We start from the raw sequence: 14985 nt of genomic DNA on the forward strand, positions 1-14985 counted from the left end.
TCTTGCATCAGCTGCAGCAGCATCAGCACACAGCGAGCGGGGAGGAGGGAGGGAGGGAGGCCGGCCTGCAGGTGAGGACCGCTCTTCTCTCTCTCTCTCTCTCTCTCTCTCGGGAGGGAGGGACCAGGAAGGGCCACAGGCGGCTCTCGGGGCCCTCGAGGTTGGGAAGGGAGGCAGGCAGGCAGGCAGGCAGGGAGACCCCCCCCCCACCCGGGTCAGTCCTTCCTGGAAGAGAAGGGAAGGAGCCAGAATTGGAGGAGGAGGGGCCAGCAAGGGGAGGGGCCAAGGTGGCCTTGACCACTGGGCCAGGAGGGACTCCTCTTGGAGCCTGGAGAATAGGGGCCCTGCGGAAAGGACAGCCCATGCGCCCTTCAGCCAGGGAGACAGGGTGAGGGGGACAGACAACAACAACAACAACAACAACAACAAAACTTTGTTTACATGAATTGTCGAAGGCTTTCATGGCTGGAATCACTAGGTTCTTGTGGGTTTTTTTGGGCTCTAGGGCCATGTTCTAGAGGCATTTCTCCTGACGTTTCGCCCTGCATCTATGGCAAGCATCCTCAGAGGTAGTGAGGTCTGTTGGGAGTAGGAAAAATGGGGTTTATATATCTGTGGAATAATGACCAGGGTGGGACAAAGGACTCTTGTTTGTTGGAGCCAGGTGTGCTAAAAACCTACAACAACACATTCACATCTAGCTCCAGCAGACAAGAGTCCTTTGTCCCACCCTTTGGCCAGGGAGCCACAAGAGGAGGAGGAGGGAGAATAATAATAATAATAATAACTATATAAATACAAATATAATGTTCGTTTGTGGGATGAACAGAACTCAAAAAACCACTGGAGGAATTGACCCCAAATTTGGACACAAGACCCCTCTCAGGCCAGGGAGTGACCATCACTCATCAAAACACTGGAAAACACAGCGGAAGGGACTTAAAAAACCCCCAAACCCTAATGATAATACAGTGCATGTATGGAAACAACACCCCCCTACCCTGACCACCACCCCCTCCTGCGCAAGGAACAGAAGGGAAGGAGCCAGAATTGGAGGATAGGGGCGGCAGGCATGTAGCCAGGGGGGGGGGGGGGGGCTCGGGGGGCTTCAGCCCCCCCCTCCCCCGAAATTTTCATGGTGGTTCACGAAAAGGCCTTATTGGTGCATTATTTAAACTGTTATGTTTATTGATATCATGATTCTGATCACCATACTCAATATATCCCATATGCATGATGGGGGTGTTATTGGGGTAATGATACACAAGGTTTGCTAGGGTAGACCCTCTTTCACTCAGACTCAGCCCCCCCCCCGAAACTCAGCCCCCCTCAAAACCCCCTGAAAATTTTTTTTAGCCCCCCCCCCGAAAACGAAATCCTGGCTACGGGCCTGAAGGGCGGCAAGGGGAGGGCCATGGTGGCCTTGACCACTGGGCCAAGAGGGCCCACCTCATGCCTGGAGGGACTCCTCTTGGAGCCTGGAGAATAGGGCTCTGCGGAAAGGATAGCCCCATGTGCGCCTTCAGCCAGGGAGACAGGGGAGGGGGAGGAGAGGGACAACAACAAACAACAATAATAAAACTTTGTTTACATGGATAGACAATCCTAGAGTTGAAAAAGCCCAGGTGGGCCATCTCCACTCCAAAGCCCCTTCTGCCAAGAAGCAGGGAAACCCCCCACAGGTGGCCTTGACCCCTGTGCCAGGAGGACCCACCCCATTGATCCCCCCTCCACCCACCCCCCACGCCTGGAGGGGGTTCTGCAGAAAGGCCAGTCCCTGGGCCCCTCAGGCAGGGACACAGAGGAGGAGGAGGAGGAGGAGGGACAAACAACAACAACAACACTAATAAAACTTTGTTTACATGGATATAGAACCCTAGAGTTGGAAGAGCCCAGGTGGGCCATCCTCCACTCCAAGCCCCTTCTGCCAAGACGCAGGGAAACCCTCTTCAAAGCACACACCCCCCCCCCCCGGTGGCCTTGACCGCTGGGCCAGGAGGGCCCACCCCACTGGACCCCCCTCCCCCCCCATGCCTGGAGGGGGTTCTGTGGGCCCTTTGGCCAGGGAGCCACAAGAGGAGGAGGAGGAGGGAGAATAATACTATTATTATTATTATTATTAATAATACTAATAGATATAAACACAAATGTAATGTTAGTTTGTGGGATGAACAGAACTCAAAAACCACTGGAGGAATTGACACCAAATTTGGACACAAGACACCTCTCAGGCCAGGGAGTGACCATCACTCATAAAAAACACTGGAAAACACAGTGGAAGGGACTTAAAACCCTAAAAAACCTGAGTGATGCAACCCCCCTGACCCCTGACCATCACTCATAAAAAACACTGGAAAACACAGTGGAAGGGACTTAAAACCCTAAAAAACCTGAGTGATGCAACCCCCCTGACCCCACCCCCTCCTGCGCAAGGGAAAGAGCTGGCCATCCCAGCTTTGAGAGGACAGACAGAGGGAGAGAAGTAGGAAAGGAGAGAAAGAGGAAGGGAAAGAAAAACTGGGGAAGGAAGGAAAAAAGGAAAGAAAAAAGAGAAAGGGAAGGAAGGAAGGAAAGAGAAAGAATGGAGGAAAGAAACATAGGAAAGGATGGAGAGAAGGAGGGAGGGAAAGAGGGAAGGAAGGAGAGAAGAAAGGAAGGAAAGAAAGAGGTAGAGAAGGAAGGAAGAAGAGAAAGAGGAAGGGACAGAAAAGAGGGGGATAAGGAAGGAAACCAGACTGAGGCCACAGCAAAGCGTGGCTGGGGACAGCTTGTTATAATAATAAAACTGTATTGGTATAGAACCCTAGAGTTGGGAGAGACTCCTGGTGAGCCATCATCCACTCCAACCCCCTTCTGCCAAGAAGTGGGAAAATCACCTTTAAAGCACCCCTGACAGATGGCCATCCAGCCTCTGCTTCAAAGCCTCCCAAGAAGGAGCCTCCACCATCTTCCAAAAAGGGGTTTGGGGTGGCCTACAAAACAGCGCATCTCATGCCAGAACACAGACGTAAATACATCCATATCCATAATAATGACAACGTCTATGGACATAGATAAAATTACTTCACTCAAATTAATTCAAAGACTGAATGAAACGCAGCAATAGCTGCTGAATTAAAATGGGGTGGCAAGGGGAGGGGGAGATGGCACTGACCGCTGGGCAGAAGGGCCCAACCCACTGGATCCCTTCCACATACGTGGGGTGAACCCCCCTTGAGCCTGGAGGAAAGGCCAATCCAAGGGCCCCACAAAGGTGACCCTGCTCTGGCTCTTCCACGCAAATGGGGGGGGGGGGGCTCCAGAGAAGGGGGTGGGCCTTGGGAAGGGGGGAGGCATCCCACACAAAGGGGCCGGCCAGGAAGCTCTAAGGCTTGGAGGGAGCTGAAATCCACTCTGCAGGGGCCTCAGGGGTGCTGGGATTTCCCATGGGACCCCCCCCCCCCCAGAATCTCCTGCACCACCACCAGACCATGGCCTGCCTTCATAGGCTGAATAACACGTGCGCCATAGGTCACAGCAGGCCAAGATCTGGGTTTCCCATGCCTTTCAGTGGGAGACCCTAGAAAGAGAGTTTTTCCTTCCATCAGCACACCTCCCTTCCCACCCACAGCCAGGTAGGCACCTCAGGAGGAAGGTGGGGGGGGGAGTGCACAGTCTTGGGCCAGAGCTGCATCTCCTTGCGTAGGAGTGGAATGCATGACCGGCAACCTGTTCCAAGGAAGGCCTCCCTCGTGAAAATCACCTGCCGTTTCCTGGTTCAGACCAAGAGGTCGGGGGGGGGGGGGCAGGAGGAGCAGCCACAGCAGGCCTGGCCCAACTTGGGCCCTCCCTCCCTCCTGAATCATGACCTGTTTCTGAATTCCTATATTACATTATTATATATATATCCTTAAGTTAAGTCAAATTGATCCTGTTGAATTGCTCTGTTCCCATGCTATTTCATAGAATCATAGAATCCTAGAGTGGGAAGAGACCTCCTGGGCCATCATCCAGCCCAACCCCATTCTGCCAAGAAGCAGGAATACTGCATTCAAATCACCCCTGACAGATGGCCACCCAGCCTCTCTGTTTAAAAGCCTCCAAAGAAGGAGCCTCCACCACACTCCCTCCGGGGCAGAGAGTTCCACTGCTGAACAGCTCTCCCAGTCAGGAAGTTCTTCCTCAGGTTCAGATGGAATCTCCTCTCTTGTAGTTTGAAGCCATTGTTCCTTTGCGTCCTAGTCTCCAAGGAAGCAGAAAACAAGCTTGCTCCCTCCTCCTCCCTGTGGCTTCCTCTCACATATTGATACATGGCCCTCATCATATCCCCTCTCATCCTTCTCTTCTTCAGGCTAAACATGCCCAGCTCCTTAAGCCGCTCCTCATAGGGCTATGAGGCATTTCCTATGCTATTATCCACATTATTGAACACCTTATCCGTAACCAGTTCGCATAGTGGTCCTCGTCCCGTCCCCCCGCTCCAAATTAGTCTGGTGTTGCTTTTGATGCTTGTTATTATTATTATTATTATTATTATTATTATTATTAACTTTATTTGTACCCCGCTAGCATCTCCCGAAGGACTCAATGCGGCTTACAAAGGCCAAGGCCTCAACACACAATACAACAATACAAAACCTAAAGCAAATTAAAAACAGTTAAAGCAATATTAAACAAGCAAGACACCAAGACACAATGAAACTGGGCCAGGCCAGAGTAATGGGTACAGGAATTAAAAGTGCTGATGTGACAGGTGGGATATAAGGCATTATAGGGCAAGTGCAGTGTGTGGTGTGCAGCAATCTTAGTTTGACTAAAGTGCTTCTGGGACTTGGTATTGGAGGTTTCCTATTCTGTTATGGTGTTTTGCTTTGTTATTGTTTTGCTTTTAGTTGTACTTTGCTTTGGGCTTGGCCCCCACATAAGCCACCCTGAGTCCTTTTGGGAGATGGAGGCAGGGTAGAAACATAAAGTTCTTCTTTGGACTTCAACTCCCAGAATTCCGCACAGCCTCAGCCCCCTTCCTCTCCCCCCTCGGCCACTTAAGCGGAAAGGAAAGGGCCAGAGGGTGTTGGGGTGGAGGGAGCTAAAATCCAAAACACCTGGAGGGAGGGCCAAAGTGGGCCCAGGCCTGAGCTACAGCCACTGCCTTGGGGAAATGAAGGGGGACCTGGGGGGGGGGGGCTTTGCCCCGCTCAGGGGGCTCCTCCTCTGGACAATGCCTCTCCCCCCCCCCTTCTGTGGCCACTCTTCCTTCAAAGGGGGCTCTGCCAGTCCCTAGGAAGGGAAGGCCAGTCCGTGTGGTGGGCAGGGCTACGCTCGACAATGAATGGATCCCTTTGGGGCTGGGGGCTCATCCCTCCCCCCCCCCCCCCCCAAATAAAAGAATCCCGGATGTGAAGCTTTTCCTCGCCTGACCTCCCTCCTCCCAGAGCCTTGCTGCCCCTTTGCACAGAGAAGCTTTATGGGGTGTCATAAAGCAATGGCCAGCCCCATATGTTTGCCTGGGGGGGGGAGACTAGGGCAAAGGGCCTGCCTTGCAAAGAGGAGGAGGTGGCTTTGGGCTTCTGCAGGCTTTCTGGAAGTGTTGGGGGGGGGGCTTCTCCAGTCAGTAGGATGTGATGGGGGCTCCGAAGGGTTGGAATGGCAGAAGGGGGGGTCTGCCTCAATGGATGCAAAAGCAAGGGGGGCCCTTTGCACTGAGTGTCCAGAGATGTGGAAGGCAAGAAGGACACACCTCCCCCCCCCCCCCGTTTTCACACCTTGCAACATCCCGTTTGTCAACTTGCCCCTTTGACCTGCCTTGGGCCAGACCAAAGGTGCCTGCAGCCCCCTCCCCCTCCCCCCCTGGAAAGTCCCACCCTTGGCCTTTGCCTTGGAAGGGGGGGATGTGGAGGGGGGCTGCCTTCTCTAAGGGCCTGTCACCCCCTTCCCTTCGGAGGGGCCCCTCTGAGTGCCAGAGGCTCCCAAGTCTCTTTCTGGAGGGAGGAGGGGTCTTGGGGCCCCAAGGGTGTTTCAGGCCAGGGGTCTAGTGCTGCCCTTGTTTGGGTCTTGGAGCCCCACCCCCTTGCTTTGGGTCCCAGCCCCCCCTTCTGGTCCACTTCAGCTTCCCTCCCCTCCCCCATTCTTTAACCCCCCCCCCCCCGAATAATGGGTGGAAGGCCTCTGCCTTGGGGGGGGGGAGGGGGAGGGGGCGTGGTGTGCCTGTGTCCTCCTCCTTTGGACCTGGGTTTTATGGCCCAACTGCCAGCGAGGCAGGTGAGAGGTGGAGGCGGTCATCTCTGCATCCGTCCATCTTCACTTGCATCCTCCCTTCCAGCCCAGAGCAAATAAAGGAGAGGAGCTCCCTGACCGGGGACTTGCCTTCCGGACCTGAGCGAAGGAGAAGAAGAAAAGGGGAAGAGAGGACGACAACGAGGAGGAGGACGAGGACGAGGGACTGCGGCCCATGGCGACCCTCTTGGCTGCCACCCGCCTCCACCGGAGGCCCTTGGTCCAGCTGGCCATCCAGGCCCCCCGGCGCAAGGAAGCCCCTGCCAATGGATTGCGGTAAGTCACCCAAACAGGGAGGGGGGTCCCCATGGAGCCCCCCCCCCACTCAGTGCTGGGCACCCCTTGACCATTCCAGATGAAAGAACTCACGGGCCCCCACCCCTCCATTCCTGGAGACCTGGGGGGGGGGAGGGAGGGGTATCCCTACCCCTTGTGTTCATTAAGGATGACCAAGCACCCACTGGTCAAGCTTTAGAAAAGTTCCAATGGCAACCCTCTGGAACACCCCCACGGCCCACTGGGGTTCCAGAAGATAATCCCAAATGTGCATTTGGATGTGCATTCATTTTAATTTTTGACTTAGTTTTAATCTATCATAAATAAAAATGTAATGTTTGTTTGTGGGATTAACATAAGTCAAAAACCACTGACGTATTGCCGCCAATTTGGCCACAAGACCCAAGGAGTGACCATCACTCAAACAAAATTGATTTTTTTTAGCATTTGGGGAGTTGTAATTGCTAGGATTTATAGTTCAACAAAGAGCATTCTGAACTCCACCAATGATGAAATTGATCCAAATGTGGCACACAGGACTCCAAGACCGACACTAAATTTGGACACAATTCACCTCTCAAGCCATCAAGTGACCATCACTCACAAAAACTCAAAAACACAGCGGGACTTAAAAGCCAAAAAACCAAAAAAACAAACCAAAACCCCACATTTAAAACACATGCACAAAACAACATACATATACACAAACACACATATATACACAAATCTATAGACACAAAAAATACATATACACAGACTGGGCCACAGCAAACGTGTTGCAAATTGGGTTGTTGTTCAAAAGGCATTTGAACACTTGCCATACGTGAAGCTGCCTTGAGTCCCCTTTTGGGGCAGAGGAAGGTGGGGCAAAATAGAGTAAATGCCCATACATTTGCATTATGGGGGGGGGGGGGGAGGGCAGCCCTTCCCTGGCCTGAGCCTAATGGGATTACTCTGGTGGAATAAATAGCCGGCCAGGGCAGCTCAGAGTGAACCAGGGGTCAGTGGCCAGGGAGGGGGCAGGAGCCCCACAGGTGGTAAGTAAGTGTGGGGTCAGTGTCCGGCTGTCCTTCCTGGCGCCCTCCTGTGGAAGTGGAGGGAAGGGCACTCCCCCTCTCTGGTAGAGAGCGCCCCCCCCCATTTGCAAGCAGCAAAGAGAGAGAGGGATGGTGGGCTACTGGTTGCACACATGGGGGGGGGGGGCTCAGCTGTGTGGCCCCCCTGCCCCCCTCCATCCCCTGGGCCTGGAGGGAGGGAGGGGGCAGCACATTCAACCCAGCATCCCCCCCTCTTTTGACCCCTCCTCTCCTCTCTTTTGTAGGCCCCCCCTGCAGCTCTTCCTCTCTGCCTCCCCCTCGCCCAACCTGCAGGGAAGGCGCTCCATCGCCACAGAAGTGGAAAAGGTGAGTGGGTGGGTGGAGGGAGGGAGGGGATGGTCCAAGGGGGGGAGGGGGAGCGGCACAATTCTGGCCCTCTGGCGTCCCCCTCCTGGTAGGCTGCCCACACACACACACACACACACGTGCACACACGTTCACACACATACACACACAGACTTGCAGGCCTGGCTTTGGCCAGCGTCCCCTCCCATTACCCTTGAAGGGCTCCTGGAAGAGGAGAGGGAGGGGAGGCCCTCCAGGAGCATCTGCAATGTCTGGGGGGGGGGGGGGGAATGGGATGAGGTAATTGGGGCCCCTCCCCCCAGCTCCTGAGGAAGATGAAGGCAGTGCCCCCCGCTTTTGTCCGGCAGATCGGGGAGCGCAGGCGTGCTGATCACGGGCTAGCGACTCGGGCTTTGGCTTTGCGCTGGCCAAGCACCTCCACGAAGAGGGCTTCATCATCTACGCCGGGTGCCTCCTGAAGGTAGGAGGAGGCCTCGACCCCCACATGGACCACCCTCCCACAATGGGAAGAGACCATGTCCGGAGGCAGAACAGCCCCCACACACCTTCCTTCAAAAGCCCCTTCCAGACCTCCAGGGGGGGCATCCATGGAAATCACAGGCTTCATGGGAATGGGAGGGGGGGGATCCACTCCTGAACCGTGCAACTCCCCTCTCCCAGTCATGCTCACAATAACAATGGGAAGAAGGACCCCCAGAGTCCACCCAGAGCAGGGAGCTCTGCAGTGGCCAGCTGATGGGCATTGCAGTCTGTGGGAGGAGGGAGAGTACTTGCCCCCCCCCCCCCACCAGGCAGGTGTCTCTTTTGGTGGCTGAGGGAGAACTGTGTCCTGTGGCAGGAACAAGGCCGGGGGGGCTCCAAGGAACTGGATGACATGAAGAGCGACCGCATGCGGACCGTCCAGCTCAACGTCTGTGACAGTGAGGAAGTGGGGCGTGCCGTGGACCACGTGACTGCAACCATGAAGGATGAAGCTGGTAGGATGGGGGGTCATGGGGGTGGAAAAGTGGGTCACAGGAGGAGGGGGCTCCCTAGCAGGCCCTGTGCATGGCGCCCACCCATTCCATTGTGCAATGCAAGTGGGGAGTCGGGGTAGAGTCCTGTGCCCCCCCCCCCAAGACATGGACCAAACCAGAACAGAGGGAAAGCATGGCAGTGACTAACTCCCTCCCCCCATCTCCCCTCCATAGGGCTCTGGGGCCTGGTGAACAATGCGGGGATTTCCACCTTTGGGGAAGTGGAGTTCACCAGCATGGACACTTACAAGGAGGTGGCCGAAGTGAACCTGTGGGGCACCATCCGCACCACCAAGTCCTTCCTGCCCCTCATCCGCAGAGCCAAAGGTAAGCCGTGTGGGCCCAGACCCCCTTCCCCCCCCCCCCCCCACGGAAACAGCACCCCTTCCCGCCCAGAGCCCTTTGTAGCCTGCCTCCTGCCTTGCCCGCGGAACCCAGGCGCTCTTGGAGAATCTGAGTTGCTAGGCTCAAAAATAACCCTCAGCTGGGGTGATTCCACTATAAATGTAGCAGAGTACGGTCAGTGGCATCGGCAGCACAACAAGGCAGGAACAGATCAATCACAGCCACTTTAGGCTATAAACTACTTTATTTTACAGCTATAGCATTAGAATCTACTTAACACTCAGCACATCGTAAAACTTGCTTCTTTTCCATCTGATCGTAACATCGCAAACATCCTAACTGTTATCAGCACTAGTCCACACCTCTTGCATTCCAGAGCAACAGTATGACATACAGCGTCTTTGTTCTATACACTTGATTTATGACCTCCATGGTTCAGTTAACTCTTTCCACACAGGAATACATTACACTCGTCACATAGCTACTGCATTTTAAACATACATACATACTTTGAAATCTACATGATAATTTGCAAACAGCTTCAACAAGTACCAGAAGAAAACTTCATAACCAGCAGAAGCTTCCATTCCTTAGGATGGCACAGGATTGCGGAGTCACAACTTTAGGTTCAAAAATATTTATTGAAGTAAAAGCAATATATTCTAGATACAAAAGGTCTTAGAGCGCACTCGATTTAGAAGTCTCATCTTCTAAAGCAGTGGATCTCAGATGTTTTTAGCCTTCAACTCCCAGAAATCCTAACAGCTGGTAAACTGGCTGGGATTTCTGGGAGTTGTAGGCCAAAAACATCTGGGGACCCCAGGTTGAGAACCACTGTTCTAAAGGAGTAAAAGGGAAACGTAAAAAAAAAAAAAAATCCATGCAGCTACATTTTGCCTAAAAGAGGCAAAAAGGGCATCCTCGCTGGAAGGAAAGGCAGAAGAGGCAAGGGTGGTGGAAAGGCCACATGGCCAAGCCCAGGGCAATCAACATACCTGTACAATGGGAATTCCCTCACGGGGACTCCATTGCTCCATCTTTGGGGGGAGGGGGGGAGACAGTGGCGAGGAAGAGGAGGAAAGACAAAGCCTTTTCTGGGAAAAACATGCATAAGAATGCGGGGGGAGGAATCCCTCGGCCTAATCCTATCTCTAGTGTAGCTACTCATTGAGGTCTGGAGACTTGACGACACAAGAGACTTGTGCAGTCCAGGGATGAATGGAACCCCCCACACACACACACACATACATACCCCACCCTCCTTGGGTCATCCAGTGAGAGGGTCCTAGGGCTGCACCCCTATTTGCATCCAGGTGAGGCAAATCCCCCAGCTACAAGCATCCAGGACAGGAGGTGGTCAGAGAGAAGGCCGTACTCTGCCTCCTGGTCAGTTGGCACGATTCCAAGGGGGAATGCTCATTTTGGCCCCTGCAGCCAGTCAGAGGGTGAGGTCCAGTTGGACCCCGACATGGTAGAGCCCGCCTCCTGCTTCTTGGGGGTTGTGGGGTGCTGGTAAGGGGTAGGTTTGAGTGGGTGGGGGTCTCCTTCAATGACGGGTCCCTCTAACCACTCCCCCCCCCCACACACACAAACATACATACCCCACCTTCCTTAGGTCATCCAGTGAGAGGGTCCTGTGCCCTTATTTGCATCCAGGCCAGGCAAAGCCCTCAGCCACAAGTGTCCAGGTGGTCAGAGAGAAGGCCGTACTCTGCCTCCTGGTCAGTTGGCACAAGTCCAAGGGGGAATGCTCATTTTGGCCCCTGCAGCCAGTCAGAGGGTGAGGTCCAGTTGGACCCCGACATGGTAGAGCCCGCCTCCTGCTTCTTGGGGGTTGTGGGGTGGTGGTGAGGGGTAGGTTTGAGTGGGTGGGGGTCTCCTTCAATGACCGGTCCCTCTAACCACTCCCCCTCTGCCCCCCCCCAGGCCGCGTGGTGAACATCAGCAGCATGATGGGGCGCATGGCCAACCCGGCGCGCTCTCCCTACTGCATCACCAAGTTCGGGGTGGAGGCGTTCTCCGACTGCCTGCGCTACGAGATGCGCCCGCACGAGGTGAAGGTGTGCATCGTGGAGCCGGGCAACTTCATCGCGGGCACCAGCCTCTACAGCCCCGAGCGCATCCAGGCCATCGCCGACAAGATGTGGGACGAGCTGCCGGAGATCGTGCGCCGCGACTACGGGCGGCAGTACTTTGACGAGCAGATCGCCAAGATGGAGTCGTACTGCAACAGCGGCTCGGCCGACACCTCCCCGGTCATCGACAGCATCACCCACGCCCTGACCTCCACCACGCCCTACACCCGCTACCACCCCATGGACTACTACTGGTGGCTGCGCATGCAGGTCATGACCCACATGCCCGCCGCCATCTCCGACCGCCTCTACATCTACTGAGCGGGCGGGGCAGGGGGAGGGATGGGGAGGGGGTCTGGGGTCACTCCCCCTCCTTGACCACATGGAAGGGAAGCTCCTCGTGCGGGCGGGGGGGGGGGGGTTTGCGCTCGCTCCCCGTAGTCTCACTCCGTTAGTTGGGTCTCCACTTACTGTACTGTAGGCTGAACGAGTCGTTAATTTAACCTGGTGTAGTAATTTAACCCTTTGCATGGTGTGTCTCATGGGCAGGGAACACCCCCCCCCCTTTCTCTCTCTGTGGGGAGGGGTCCTGACTCAATGCCCATGTTCTGTATTTATTTGGGGCGCTCCCACCTCTCTCCCTCCCCATCCCTGGAGACGACTAGGACTGGGAGGCCGTGGCCCAGAGACCCTCCCCCTCGCTCCCTCCCTCTCTCCCTGGGGGGGGGCACTTAGCCCCCTCCCTTTGCACACACACACACACACACTCCAGGGGGAGGGTCTCTGCAGGGGACCCTTTGCACTGCCCCCCCTTGCTGTCCCTCCCTCGTGGGCTCATTCCAGTGGCAGCTCCGTGAGAACCGTCCACTCCTGCCCTCAAGGGGGGGGCACAGGGTCGGGGTTTGCCCCCAGAGTAATGGCCGGCCAGAGGAAATGGGGGGGGGGGACCAGGTTGTGGGGGCACCCTCTCCTCCCCCCCCCCCCCTTCCCTTCCCATCTCAACCCGTTCGGCCACAACAAACCAACGCACATTGGAGGAACAAAATGCCACTGTCCTCCTGGTGGCATTTGGGGTGGGGTGGGGGGCTGGGTAGGGAGGGAGGGGGATCTTTAATAGTAGCAACCTTTGGAAAAGGGAAGGGTCCTCCCTCCCCCCCTCCCCGGGGGGGGGGGGGTCCTACTGGCCAACCGGCTTGAGGACCGGCTCTTTATTTTAAGGTTAGTTTTTGGTAAGAAAAGGCCACAAGGAAATATTTTTGCGATGCTTCAGAGGTCAAGGAAAGGGTCACTGGGAGAGGGTTCTGGACATGTTTGGGGAATCCTGGGGGGAAATGGGGGGCGGGGGAGTGGGAGGCGATGGGGGGCTCGCTTCACCCCCTGGGCAAGCTGTTACAAATTGGGAAACTGAGTCTGTGATCAAATCTTCTCTGCCTCCTTGAGTTACATTAAACGACAGTGACGAACCCACCCGCCTCTTCCATGGATGCCCTCTCTTGCCGGGGGGGGGGGGGGGGTTCCCTTTGTACATTTGCCCCAACACTCACGGGGAGGGGGGGGTCTCGCCCCAGGGTCACCCCACACAAAACAGGCTTCCTTTAGAGAAGTTTAGCACAACTCCTCCTGAGACAACCCTGATGCATTCCAAGCAGACCTTCCAGTGGGTTGTTGTAGGTTTTTTCGGGCTATATGGCCATGTTCTAGAGGCATTCTCTCCTGACGTTTCGCCTGCATCTATGGCAAGCATCCTCAGAGGTAGTGAGGTCTGTTGGAAATAGGAAAATGGGTTTATATATCTATGGAATGACCAGTGTGGGACAAAGGACTCTTGTCTGCTGGAGCTAAGTGTGACTGTGTTGTTGTAGGTTTTTTGGGGCTATATGGCCATGTTCTAGAGGCATTCTCTCCTGACGTTTTGCCTGCATCTATGGCAAGCATCCTCAGAGGTAGTGAGGTCTGTTGGAACTAGGAAAAAAGGGTTTATATATCTGTGGAATGATGACCAGGGTGGGACAAAGGACTCTTCTCTGCTGGAGCTAGGTGGGAATGTTTCAACTGACCACCAGCACTTGATGGCCTGGCAGTGCCTGGGGCAATCTCCTGCTGAGAGGTGATTAGATGTGCCTGATTCTGGGAGCCCCAGGTGTGAATGTTTCAACTGACCACCTTAACCAGCACTTGATGGCCTGGCAGTGCCTGGGGGAATCTCCTGCTGAGAGGTGATTAGATGTGCCTGATTCTGGGAGCCTCGGAAAGACCTTCCACTCTTTCTGGGGTTCCCCGACCACACTCTTCCTTCCTGCTGGCTCCTCGCTTATCACCACGCTGCCTCATGCATCATTCAGGGGCTTGGCCGGGCTGGCCGGTGGTATCAGTGACCAGGCGGAAGGAGGGAGGGGATGAATGCAAGGGCAGCAGAGGTTGCTGCAGAGGGAGGATTTGTGTGCTGGCCCGAAGGAAGGAAGGAAGGAATGACGGAAGGAAGGAATAATAATATGGCTGACTTCTCCAACCAGAGAAGTCAGCCATAGCAGAGCACCTGAGGAACCAACCTGGACACAGCATACTATTTGAGAGCACAGAATTGCTGGACCACACTCACAACCACCATGTCAGGCTACACAGAGAAGCCACTGAAATCCACAAGAGGCATGTGGACAATTTCAACAGAAAGGAGGAAACCATGAAAATGAACAAAAACTGGCTACCAGTATTAAAAAAACTCTAAAATTGAAACAGCACAACAACAGAGAGGAAACATCAAATCAGGCACATCAAATCATCTCTCAAAGAAAGATTCCCCCAGGCACTTCCAAGCCATGAAATGCTAATCAAGGTGGTCAGTTGAAACCTTCACACCTAGCCCCAGCAGACAGGAGTCCTTTGTCCCACCCTGGTCATTATTCCACAGATATATAAACCCTTTTTTCCTACTTCCAACAGACCTCACTACCTCTGAGGATGCTTGCCATAGATGCAGGCGAAACGTCAGGAGAAAATGCCTCTAGAACATGGCCAGATAGTCCTGAAAACCAACAACAACCCAATTAATAATTATTTTTTTATTTGTCGTGTCAGGGCAACCAGTCAATTGTATTACATTTCTAACAAAACAAAACAAACAGACAAAACACAAATTTTGCTATTTTGGTACTTGATTAAATGTTCTTTGAGCAGTCTCTGTCCCCTTGGAGTGCCTCTGGTGTTGCTGCAAGAAGGTCCTCCCTTGTGCATCATGTGGAAGAAGGGCTCAGGTTGCATTGCAGCAGGTGGTCCGTGGTTTGCTCTTCTCCACACTCGCATGTCATGGATTCCACTTTGTGGCCCCATTTCTGAAGGTTGCATCTTGTGGTGCCAGAGCGCAGTCTGTTCAGCTCCTTCCAAGCCACCTCGTCTTCTGTGTGCTCGGGGGAGTCTCTCATTGGGTATCAACCATTGGTTGAGGTTCTGGGTTTGAGCCTGCCGCTTTTGGACTCTCGATTGCTGAGGCGTTTCAGCAAGTGTCTCTGTAGATCAGGGGTCCTCAAACTTTTTAAACAGAGGGCCAGGTCACAGTCCCTCAAACTGTCGGAGGGCCAGATTATAATTTGAAAAAAAATATGAATGAATTCCTATGCACAC

The 14985-nt window shown here is 54.3% G+C and overlaps 2 protein-coding genes across 2 annotated transcripts in view; one reads left to right on the forward strand and one right to left on the reverse strand.

Moving 5' to 3' along the window:
• The window catches only part of LOC132770169 (D-beta-hydroxybutyrate dehydrogenase, mitochondrial-like), a 17386-nt gene extending 10957 nt beyond the window's left edge, over positions 1–6429 (reverse strand). The window contains exon 1 of the mRNA XM_067466292.1: positions 6343–6429. Within this exon, the coding sequence (XP_067322393.1) occupies positions 6343–6429 (87 nt within the window). The remainder of the gene's footprint in view (positions 1–6342) is intronic.
• LOC132764645 (D-beta-hydroxybutyrate dehydrogenase, mitochondrial-like) lies at positions 6266–11709 on the forward strand. The gene is given in 7 exon segments (XM_067466197.1): positions 6266–6528; positions 7850–7931; positions 8279–8293; positions 8296–8391; positions 8770–8908; positions 9122–9274; positions 11219–11709. Coding segments are annotated over 7 exon segments (1056 nt in total). The 5' UTR covers positions 6266–6427; the 3' UTR covers positions 11689–11709.
• The last annotated feature ends 3276 nt before the right edge of the window (positions 11710–14985 follow it).

This window comes from Anolis sagrei, chromosome 3, assembly GCF_037176765.1.
Source record: "Anolis sagrei isolate rAnoSag1 chromosome 3, rAnoSag1.mat, whole genome shotgun sequence".
Classification (NCBI taxonomy): domain Eukaryota; kingdom Metazoa; phylum Chordata; class Lepidosauria; order Squamata; family Dactyloidae; genus Anolis; species Anolis sagrei.